The sequence below is a fragment of the Cheilinus undulatus genome, linkage group 16 (genome assembly GCF_018320785.1).
Source record: "Cheilinus undulatus linkage group 16, ASM1832078v1, whole genome shotgun sequence".
Taxonomy (NCBI): domain Eukaryota; kingdom Metazoa; phylum Chordata; class Actinopteri; order Labriformes; family Labridae; genus Cheilinus; species Cheilinus undulatus.
In genome coordinates, this window is record NC_054880.1 from 36,726,730 (window position 1) to 36,739,064 (window position 12,335).

Below are 12,335 nucleotides of genomic sequence, written 5' to 3' on the forward strand. Positions count from 1 at the left end.
TGAAGAGGGAATGAAGGTCTATTCAGTTTAAGCACATGACTGATATTATTAATCTTGCAGTATTTCTACAATAGTCATGATCACTATCTAGTTACCCAAAAGTCCACTTTGTTAAAACAATCAATCGAACTACAGTATGTCGTGTTGCAAACCGTGCTGAGGGATAGTTCTGAAACCAATCTTGATAGTTTGATGAGCACTCACCCACTTAACATGAGCAGTTTCTTCTCTTTTTTGTTTTCCGACATCAATTTTCACTAAATGGAGACGCATACAGACAGCTTACTCTGCAGCAATGACTCCCTCGCTCATGGTCCCACACGTTGTAAAACATTTCCCATTAAAACATCAACTAATGAACAACACATGCATAACTAGAAAAGCATTCGGAGAACGCAGCCTTCCGCCATTAGCCCTGTCTCCCAATAGTAAAGAATCCTTTAAAAAATTCCTGGATCCAGATGGTGATCCAGATCACCCCCAAAATCTAATCAGTTCCTCCCTACGCCATTTCTGACATTTATTTTACTCTTCTATCCCTCAGCACGGTTTGCAACACAACATACTGTAGTTTGAATGATTGTTTTAACAAAGTGGACTTTTGGGTAACTAGGTAGTGATCATGACTATTGTAGAAATATCTGTAAGATTAATAATATCAGTTATATGCTTAAACTGAAAAGACTTTTATTCCCTCTTCACTCTTTCATCTCTGTAAGTAATCTTAGCAGCATGATCCAGCAGGCAGAAATACAGTATAAAATGTTTTTCTTTCTTCCCTGCTTCCCGCGAGTGACGTGACTTAAGGCCGGCTCAGACAACGTGATTTTTTTTGGTCGTTCACAACGGCACCATGTCAGACTATGCGACCAAAATCTTGTCCCGTCTTGGCCGACAGCCTGCCCACACTACAAGAATGATCCAGACCGCTCAGTGTATGCTGACATCACTGCCGTCTCCGCGACCGAGTGCGAGTTCACAGGTTGATGGGGGGCGGGCCAAAGAGTGTCAATCACTCTACAACAGAAGTGCTCGTGTGATTGTAGCAGTCTTTTGCTCAAAAAAAGAAAATAAGAAGCAATGATGGATTGGATTAAAGATAATAAGTATGGATGTATCAAGAGGAGGACAATATGGACTGGCTCTCCTTCAGATAGAACTTGAGGTATGCATGTGATAACGTAAAAAAACCAAAACAAAAACAAAATTCACATAGTTTTAGGAAATAAAAGGGGAAAAAAGTGGTAAACCTTGTAAATGATGATGCAAAGATAAAGAGCAAATGCTCTCCTGTTGCTAGACGTCAGGATTCACGTCATTGACGTCAGGTCAGGGTGTCAAACTAGACGGCGATGTATGAAAAATTCTGACATGCTAGTCTTGTTGAATTGTGGTCATGAGGAATTGTAAGGAGTCTTGAAAGCGTCGTTAATTATGTCACACTACAAGACAGTTTGTCGTTCCCTACTCTCAAAATCGGGCCGAGTTTTGACGACGAGCTGCGACATCGCAGTGGGGCTTAAATCTGGCTGGATTCGTGTAGTCTGAGCCGGCCTTTACGTGCCGATAATTAGATAATGCCTTTTTTCAAACTTTAAATTCTTGTATTCTCTTTTTATTTCCATTTGTCAGGTCTATTTTATGTACGAATGGTGCTTTAAGAAAAAATTGTTTTTATTTCAGCTGATTTTTAGGGGCCAATAGCAGCGATAAGACATGACTTTGACTAAATACCTTCGGAGCAGAGTCAGAATCACTCACATCAACATCTTGTGAAATCATGGATGGTTACTATGAATCTATCTATCTTGATCGATCATTGATCAATCGATAGATTAGAAAAGAATCAAATGTTTATTTTTTAAATAGTATGCAGTAATCTTTTAAAAAATATTTTAACTAACATTGTGTTCATGAAACGCTTTAGGCCCACCCTTTTACAAATACTTCTATCATTGGGTTGTGGGAGATTTTTTTAGGCCATCTAATGAGTTTCAGAGTTTCTTCCCTATAGCCTTTAAAGACATTTATGTCTTCAGCACACATCTAAGCCACATGTGGAAATCCACGCCGTAACGCTTACCCTTTCCAGCATAATAAAACAGAAAACAAGGCTCTTTTAGCCGCTGGATGCCAAAAGAGCTACAGTCACATTTGAGGATTCTTGGCTAGTAAGAGAGAAACTCATTAATCCAGACCAGACAGCTACTGAAAGCCAAGAGCAAAGAAAGTCTATGTGACAGAGGTAAAGTTGTTTTTCTCAGGCTTGTAAAACAGAAAGTGCCAGGCCAAGTTAGTACCAGGTACCAGGTCAACCAACCAGTGGAGGACAATGCAGGAGGCAGACTTAATTAAAGCTGCAAGCAGCATTGGACGGGTCCTTGGCGTGTCGCACGTCCCTCATGCCCGTTTGACCTCCACTTTGAGGGTTTCATCCCTTTTTGACCAGAGCTTCGTGCGCTAACACACACACAAATGCACCATCTCTCCCATTCACTTCATATGGGTTATATGTGTGGCTGTCTTTGGCGACTGATGTCGCCAAAGACTTTATGGGGGACTGTATGTGGGTGAGAAGCCACCCACAGTACCAACCATCCCATTACAGCATTGTTTAAATGGGCTGCTTTATTGGAACAGCTCCGTGTGTGCGTGATCAGAGCTCATTAAGGGGCTTCCCCTGGTTGCTATGGTAACTAATGCCTGCATTCTGGGTGCTTTCATCTGTCAATCAGTGGATGACATCATCCCTAACTGCTCTCTTGATCAGGAGTGAAATTGACAGAAATTTTTTTTAATCTCCCCTCACAGATGCCACAATTTTGACCAAATCTCTCTAAAAATAAGATATTTTTGTAGTAAATTTTGTCAGGAATCCATCCATGTCATTTTTAAAGCTGTATGACCTTTGGTTTTTTGTGTAGAGGCCCAACTGTTGCAGCTTATGTGGATCAGATTTTTCGTCACCCCATTCATTTGAATGGGAGCAGCAGGGAGGCCTTCTTTGGGGTTGACCAACTTTGAGGGCCTGGTTTTCAGAAACCGTTTGAGAAACAACAAATTCCTTCAGAACTTTTGATCAGCATGGCTTTGTGTGTCTTCTCTGCAAGTTTCAAGTTGATACCATATATGGCCTAGGAGAAGATACATTTTGTTCAGAGCCCTTTTTTCCTGGAAAATTCTATTTTGAAAGGCAAATTGCCGGCTTCCTGTTTGAGATAGGTTAGGGGTGTCAGTGCGTGATTTGTGGGTCTCGATGAGACGAACGTTTCAACGTTGGTTTGATCCCTCTACGACATTCCTACTGGCTGTGAGGGCCGTTTTAGTGTGCCTAGGTGGCGCTAGAGAGCACATTTTGGCATATTTGGGGTTAATTTTTTTCATTTTATCAAATTTTTCGCCAAATTTCGCCAGGTGTGTGCCAATTTTGGTGAGTTTTTGAGCATGTTTAGGGGGTCAAATTAAGGTTCAAAGAGGCGTGGGAATAAGAAGAAGAAGAAGAAGAAGAAAGAAACGGACGAAATACAATACTCCTGCTAGAAGGGGTCCTCGGACCCTAATAAGCAATAACACACGGAAAACCAAGTTTGTGGGTAGCGGTGGCTTGTAACTTGTAAAAAGTGGGTCACCAGTAAAAAAAAAAAAAAAAAAAAAAACAAAAATTTTGAAAGCACTGGTCTAAACCAGTGGATGAAATGTAAACAGCCATGACTTTTGCTTTTGTCCCGAAGACTTTCTTATTATTTCAGCAGGGTGCTGAGTCTGGGAAATAAATCACAGATCTGGGTGTGAGGTCTATAGATCGTCCTTTGACTTTATCATCTGTTTTTTGACTCTGAGTCTTTGTTGAAATGTTCTTTGTAAACATTAAGATTGCCTCGCCCAAGAAGAGAAGCAGCAGCAGGGTTGAGATGGATGAAGTAGAATAATAAAGCTGTGTGCAGATCTAACAGGTTTCTCTGGCTGAACCTTCATGACAGACACACATCTCTGTGCTCCAGATAAAGGTGAGCAACCCTTTTATGTCTGCTGTAATTACCTTAATCCCTAAAAACTTAAGTAATGTTGCTCTACAAAATCATAAGGACTTAAATGGCTTGCATTAAATAGTTATTATTTTACAGCTTTTGTTACCTGACTTACTGAGAGTGCTTGTTAAATAATTGTGTTTTTGACGCAGATATTTTAACTAGGACATCCTTCATTTCCTTCATGTGACCTTGACAACAGGACCACTTTAACCATTTTAATGTGAATTTTTCTTGTTTTAGTCAGACCTTTAACACTGACAATTTACTGAGTAGGTTTTTACTTTGAGTTTTATTTTTTGTTTGCTTTTTTAAAGTGATGTATTTGGCTGGCTCTAAGTCTCTCACCTGACTTGCTTCAAAAGAAAGCCGTGTAAGATTAAAAATTTTAATTTCAATCTAATAGATACAGTATGTTGATAAGTGATGTGCTTTAAATGCAGGAAAAGCTGATCATCCGTCTTTGCTCCTGTTTGGCTTCAGACACACCTTACTAACACACAAGACTAGACGGAGCCGACAGCTATTTTGTCACAAGTGCCCTTAGACTTTACAAAAAAAAAAAAGACTCAATGTGATGTTTTCTCTTAAAATATTTCAGTTTAAATAGCTCTTTTTATGTATGGCATTTGTAATATTCAATGCTTAATCATTCTAGTGTGCTTCTCTGATGGACTCTTTAGTCTTTTTCTTGAGGATTTGTGTGGCTTTGCTTGAAGAACATGTGATGAAAGAATTCCTAAACACAAAATAAAAATTTTACCCCAAACATTTGCTACAAGAAGGAACCAGACAATGCCATCAGCAGCTTAAAGCCAAATATAGCTACAGGCAGTGATGAGTACCAAAGTGAATGGTATCATTATTAAAGGAAGAATAACCTTTACTACTAAAAATCATGTCATGTACTGTGCAATCAGAAAATATTCCGATCCCTCCGCTTTTTTTCAAGTTTGTTCTGTTGCAGTCTGATAGTTACCCACACCGATGAAATCGGCAGGGGGTTATGTAAAGGGGGGGTGATGATCCGTGCACCCGTTCGGTTTTTCTCAGACTTCGAAATTTTGAACACCATAGTAATCCATGGGAGCGTAAGTTCCTCGGTGGCGCTGCTTAGGCGTGGGTCTGCCGCCTCAGACGGCCATTCTTGTCTATTATTAGAATGGACAGCACTTTTCCTTCTCTGTCCACTGTACTGAAATGAGGCCAAAATACATTTGGAGCAAAGACATGCACAGAAGGGGGCTGGCTGAACCATGGAATAGGTGCTTACCCTTAATTCCATTAACTGTATCACACATTTCTAAAACTGATATTAAGTCAAAAATCCCTCAGATTAATCCAGTCCACAGCAGAACTAATTAGCTTTCTTTTACCCACCCTTTTCTTCAATGGAAAGAAAAATAAATAGATAAAACAGAAGCACTCTTAAAAGCAGCCTATGTTGATTTCCAGAGATTCCCTCGGGAGGATTCTGGAGCTCCGCTGGATCCATCGGTGCTTATCCAGCTGATATCTAACCTGTATTCTAGTACTGAGAGTGCTGGTGGTTTTCAAGTATTTGGGACAGCCACTGCCTGACCAGGGGCTTGTGTCAACCCTCCCACCTGCCCAGTACCCTAGTCCATGGTTACTTGCCACATCAATCCCTTTTTCCACCCTAAAGTTGTGGCCTTCACTATTTCCCCAAGTAATACGCACGGGCATCCAGGGTTGTGTCAGTCCTTCTTCCTGCTGAATGGTGTCCTTAGTCAGTCTTACTCACCACATCTACACCATACTTCAGCCTCAGTTTTTGGCCCAAACATGCAACCGAAGTTCTGCACAATACTGTAACTGTATTCATAGGGAAAGCAATTGAACCACATGCCACTAAAATCAGACTCACACATTGTTGATTGTGCTGTAACATCTGATGTGATTTCCCAGTAATGCACCGTAATAATACGATATTTTCTTTTTCCCTTTTTCTACAGATGTCAGCGTCTAGAAAAACAAAAAAACTTTGCACAAAGCTAGCTGCTATCGGCCTTGCCAGCTCAGTCGTGGCATTCTTTGTGTATTTTGAGCCTCCACCCAGTGTTTACCAGTCTACAACAGCTGAAGCCGTGGATCCAAATGAGAAGCCCATACTCCTGCTGTGGTTTTGGCCTCTTGGTTTGAAGTTTGATCTTGAAGCTTGCGCTATACTCTACAACATCACCGGCTGTGTTCTGACAGATAACAGAACCCTCTACAGCAAAGCCCAGGGAGTCATTTTCTACCATAAACACATCTACGGAAATTTCCTTTTGCGAAACTTACCTAAAGATCCACGTCCTCCTTTTCAGAAATGGATTTGGTTCAATGTAGATTCTCCAGTGAGCACAGCAAAAACGTGGGGATTGGAGAACATATTCAACCTGACGCTGAGCTACAGAAGAGATTCTGACATTGTGGTGAGGAATGAAGTCACTATCAGGGACACTGAAAATAAAGAGCCCATCGTTCTGCCCAAGAAGGACAAGCTGGTTTGTTGGATTGTTAGCAACAGAAATAGAGCACGTTTTACATCTGGGAGAGAACAGTACTATGCAGAACTGTCCAAATACATTAACATCAGCATTTTTGGTAAAGCTTTCACTGGGAAGAGGTTGAGCTATGACCAATATTACTCCACCATTGGTAGCTGTAAGTTTTACCTCTCCTTTGAGAACTCGATCTGCGTAGACTACATCACTGAGATCAACGGGCCCCTTGTGGCGGGGACTGTCCCTGTAGTTTTGGGTCCTCCAAGAGCAACCTACGAACAGTTTGTTCCCTCAGACGCCTTCATTCACGTGGATGATTTCCCTGATCCTGAAGCTCTGGCTGAGTTTCTCCTCCATTTGGACATAAAGGATACAGAGTACATGCGTTACTTTGAGTGGAGGAAGTACTACTCCGTCACCCCTCACCTCCTCTCAACCAAGAATGAATTCATTCAGCCCATCTGCCTCGCCTGTGAGCACATTTCAAGAGACCGTAATTTCCATGTGGTTCATGACATTTACAGCTGGTACTATTCAGGGATCATTCATTGAGGGTCAATAATATTATTTTTGAATATTCTGCTTGTAACACAGTGAAAGCTGCATCTATGAGCTAACAGAATTAGCATTATGATTACAATCATTTTAACCTAAGAAATGACCTATTTTACGTGGGTTAAAAATCTATTCTAGATGATTATGAATTACCGTTACATTCCAGGCCTAGGGGAACAGGGACATAACACAATCCCACTCATCCCACTCCCAAGGAAGCCAGAATTTAGTCACAGTTTAACTAGCTTTGCACAATTAGACAAGGGTCGTACTCCTATAAAACACATGAAAGTCCATTTGGAGATCATAAAAAACTGTTTGTGCTGTTTTGTAATGACCTAACGCACCAAATGCTAGAGGTCATTTGGACATTATGTTTTAGTCTAAATCTTGTCCGTCATAGCTTCAGTATATCTCAAAAAGACTGTTTAAATGTGGCCTTTGTTTAGTCAATTGGATTAAGTATAAATATAGCCCAACCATAGTCGTTGAAAATGGGGCTTTGATTGGTCCATTGGATTTGGTCTAGATACAGCGCAACAACAGTAATTGAAATGTATCAGTCAGTCTTTATTTGCGTAGCGCTTTTCATAGAAAACAATGTAGCACAAAGTGTTTCACACAAAAACAAAATAAAGACAAAAATACATTTCACCCTACCCCAACCCTTCCCTCTACGTGTAAGTTTTATTTCTAATATGAATGTGGGATTTAGTATCTCGTACATGCGTTTTATCATATCGCGTGTTTTTTTCGTATCTCGTACGTGCAATTTTTCAGTATCTTGCATGCGAATAAAACGTGTGCGAGATACTGAGAAATCTCACGTGCGAGATACGAAAAAAACACACACACACAAGATAATAAAACTCACGCGCCCGCAAGCACTGACCCCGATGCTGATTGGTCCTGTCACTTTCTAACTGGGCCCAAATGGTTCAGATGGGAGCTTTGCAAAATGGATTCAGCAGTGAGAAACAGAGAAACTGGCGAATCCATCTGCTTTGCAAGGTTAGTGATATCCCATGTGTGGTTAAAAATTCAGCTCTGAAGCCTCCTGACATGGATTTAGACCTTGTTTAGTCCACTGGATTAAGTCCAAACATAGCCGAACCATTGTTGTTGAACATTAGGCTGTGTTTAGTCCGCCTCATTAGGTTCAAATTTAACCCACAAAAAAGAAAAGATAACTTTAAAATACAAAAAGTATACATTATGTAATTAATTTCATAAGTAAATGGTTATTGATTGGCTCCCTTCAGGTGGTTGTGGTTCACTGTTATTGTTCTAGTATTATGTAGTTAACTCTGCCAGGGAGGTTATGTGATTGGGTGGGTTTGTTCGTTTGTTAGCAACATAACTCAAAAAGTTATGGATGGATTTTCATGAAATTTTCATGAAATGTCAAAAATGGCATAGAGAGGAACTGATTAGATTTTGGGAGTGATCCGGATCACCGTCTGGTTTCAGGAATTTTTAAAAAGATTCTGTACTATTGGGAGATAGGGGTAAGGGCGGAGGTCTGCGCTCTGTCAGTGCTTTTCTAGTTGAACATATTTTTGTTCTCTTTGCCTTTTATTTGTAATCATTTAATTTTTGTTAAAGTGTCAAAATTAAAAGCATGTTCTGACACAACACAATAAATGTTTAAATAGTACGTTTGTGAATCATCTCACTTTTAAACCATGGTATTGCATGGGTGAAGTAGACAGTATACAGCAAAAACTTAAGTGTTAAATTTTCAGTGTTTAACATTTCACTGTTGATTTTAAGTCTCAAAGTGTAAATTTAACTCCTTTCAGAGTTAAATGCCCTTAGTGTTGGAGTTATCTGACGGTGTTAATCTAACTCTGTAGAGAGTCAGTTGATCTAAGCTCCGCCCACTGCCATTTCAAATTTGGGGGGGTTGTGTTTTCCCATCATGCTTTTGGTGGGTTGTTTAATGTGTTTTGGATGCATTTACTTGTTTAGATGTTGTGTGTTGTACAGGGATCATTGTTGGGATTCCTTTGCTCATGTTTTTGGTGAATTAATGTTGTATAGTGAGAACTTCTGCACCATGAGTGAAGTCATCTCTTAGTTGGTAACTCCTTGACTGTGGGATGGCTGCCATAGAAGTGAGAAGAGAGTGTACACTTAAAATCAGGATGTTTCCTACTTTTGCATCACTCTTGTTCCATGATTACTGTAAGACACCTTACATCTCCTCCCTGTGTTATGTATACTGACTGTATCTCTGCTTGTTGTATTTCAGTAAAGGATTTTAAAACAAAAGAAGAAACACCTTATTAGCCTCAGCTGATCAGTGTAAGATAGCAGTTACTGTGAGAGAAGTACTAGATAGATTCGTAGAGGTAAAGTCTTTGGAGACGTCTTTTCTTTGACCTAAGAACGATGGCTTGTCAAAACCAAATCTACTAAGAAGGACGTCTCCATGCATGGAGCTAAATCCATACCAAAAGTTTCGTTAATTTGAAAAAAAAAAACCTGAAACTGAAAATTTATGGTTTGATCCTGAATTTTAAAAAATAAAAACACTGAACTGAAACTAAAAATAAGTATAAGCGAAGTTTGTTTCAATTTAAATATACCTTTGATTCAGGTCTTTTATTATTTTAATAAAATCATTTATTTTCATTTTATACTTTTAAATATATTTTCACATTTGAGGTGTTAATGTTTTCAGATCCAAATCTTTGTTTCACACTTAAATCTTCTTTTTTGGTTCCAGCTCATTTTTCACTTTCAGATTGTATTTTTTCAGGTTCAAACTTTTGGCCCTGTTCTGCGTGGGGGCATGGTCTCGACTGAGAAGGGTGTGGATTTGTGGGTGACAGCATAGCAGAAAAGGCTCAGAGCCTTCCCTAATTATGTTGCCTTCAGGTAACGTGGGTACTTTGAGATATGACTCAACACTTCCTATACACTTTATTCACCTAACTAGCTGTAAATAAAGGGATGCTGAGGACAAAGTTAGCTTTTACAAGCTTTTTTAGACAACTCTTGGCAATTATAAATCTATTAAAACATTAAAATACACTTTATTGCCAAAAGTATTCACTCACCTGCCTTGACTTGCTTATGAATTTTAGATACATCCTATTCTTAATCCATAGGGTTTAATATGACGTCGGTTCACCCTTTGCAGCAATAACAGCTTTATCTCTTCTGGGAAGGTTCTCAGTCTTCTCAGTGGCTCTCAGTCTCCACTCTAATTCACCCCAAAGGTGTTCTATCAGGTTGAGGTCAGGGCTCTGTGCAGGTCAGTCAAGTTCATCCACACCAAACTCATCCATGTCTTTATGGACCTTGCTTTGTGCACTGGTGCACAGTCATGTTGGAACAGGAAGGGGCCATCCCCAAACTGTTCCCACAGAGTTGGGAGCATGGAATTGTCCAAAATCTCTTGGTATGCTGAAGCATTCAGAGTTCCTTTCACTGGAACTAAGGGGCTAAGCTCAGCTCCTGAAAAACAACCCTACACCATAATCCCCTCCCTCCACCAATCTTTACAATTGGCACAGTGCAGTCAGACAAGTACTGTTGTCCTGGCAACCGCCAAACCCAGACTCGTCCATCAGGTTCCCAGATGGAGAAGCGCGATTCATCACTGCAGAGAACGGGTCTCCACTGCTCTAGAGTCCAGTGGTGGCGCGTTTACACCACTTCATTCCACGCTTTGCATTGCACTTGGTGATGTATGACTTGGATGCAGCTGGTCGGCCATGGAAACCCATTCCATGAAGCTCTCTACACACTGTTCTTGAGCTAATCTGAAGGCCACATGAAGTTTGGAGGTCTGTAGCGATTGACTGTGTAGAAAGTTGGCAACCTCTGCGCACTATGCGCCTCAGCACCTGCTGACCCCGCTCTGGCATTTTATGTGGCCTACCACTTCGTGGCTGAGTTGCTGTCATTCCCAACTGCTTCCACTATTCCACTATATACAGTTATAATACCACTGACAGTTGACTGTGGAATATTTAGGAGCGAGGAAATTTAACCACTGGACTTGTTTGCACAGGTGGCATCCTATCACAGTACCACGCTAGAATTCACTGAGCTCCTGAGAGCGACCCATTCTTTTATAAATGTTTGTAGAAACAGTCTGCATGCCTAGGTGCTTGATTTTATACACCCATCTCCACACAGGATCTCTGGAGCTCAGTCAGAGTCAGTCAGGTTCTTGGTCACCTTCTCCCCTGATTGCTCAGTTTAGCCAGGCCACCAGCTCTTGGAAGAGTCTTGGTTGTGCCAGACTTCTATCATTTGAGAATATGGAGGCCACTGTGCTCTTGGAAACCTAGAATATGGCACAATGTTTTTGTAGCCTTCTCTAGATCTATGCCTGTCAACAATGAGCTCTGCAGACAGTTCCTTTGACCTCATGGTTTTTGCTCTGTTATGCATTTTCAGCTGTGAGGCCTTCTACAGAGAGGTGTGTGCCTGTCTAAATCATGTCCAGTTATTTTAATTTACCAAAGGTGGACTCCAATCAAGGTGAAGAAACATCTTAGCTAAGATCCAGAGAAATGAGAGGAACCTGAGCCAAACTTCAAGAGTTGTTGTAAAGGGTCTGAATACTTACGTCATTGTGATATTTTTAATTTTTATACATTTGCATCCAAGGTGAACATCATCAATAAAATAATTCTTGTAAAACTTGGTCTTAGGTGAACTAAGTCATTATTCTCTACTGATTCCTGTCATCAATACTGACTTTCTATGTCACATGCAGACCCTCTTATTCAGTACTTCCCAAACTGTGGGCTGGGGCCCACTGGTGGGCTTGGATGTACTGCAAACAGGCTGGGAGAGGTCATTTCAATAAATAGAACTCATAAAACTAAAAAACATGTTTTAAATGACTAACATAGCTAAATAGAAGTAATTTTAAGATTTTAAAAGTTACAAAACCCAAGCAGAAGTTTGAAATCATGTCACCTTTTCATCATTTATTTTGTTTGATGTATGCAACCAATGTCATGGTTTAACTGGTGCTGGATTAACTTGTGACACTGTGAGACACTGAGTCTTTACTGTTACCTGAGAAAAGTTTGCTGGGCTAAAAATTACATTTACAAAGGTGAATATTAGAAAAGAAAATTAAAGGAACATGGCACATGCCTGATTAAAGCTGGTACGTTTTTCTTGAAAGACAGTCTGGCTATGTTATGATTCTTTTTGTCTTCCTCTCTCAAGTCTATGAAACATTTTTACACCCATCTTTGACTCCTGTGTG

At 40.3% G+C, this 12,335-nt stretch overlaps 1 protein-coding gene across 1 annotated transcript; it reads left to right on the forward strand.

Annotated features, from left to right (window-relative positions):
* Positions 1 to 622: 622 nt before the first annotated feature.
* Positions 623 to 7,090, forward strand: LOC121524200 (4-galactosyl-N-acetylglucosaminide 3-alpha-L-fucosyltransferase 9-like). Its single transcript, XM_041809474.1, has 2 exons — positions 623 to 643; positions 6,005 to 7,090. Exons 1-2 carry the CDS (start codon positions 623 to 625, stop codon positions 7,088 to 7,090), a joined length of 1,107 nt encoding a protein of 368 aa, XP_041665408.1.
* Positions 7,091 to 12,335: the final 5,245 nt, after the last annotated feature.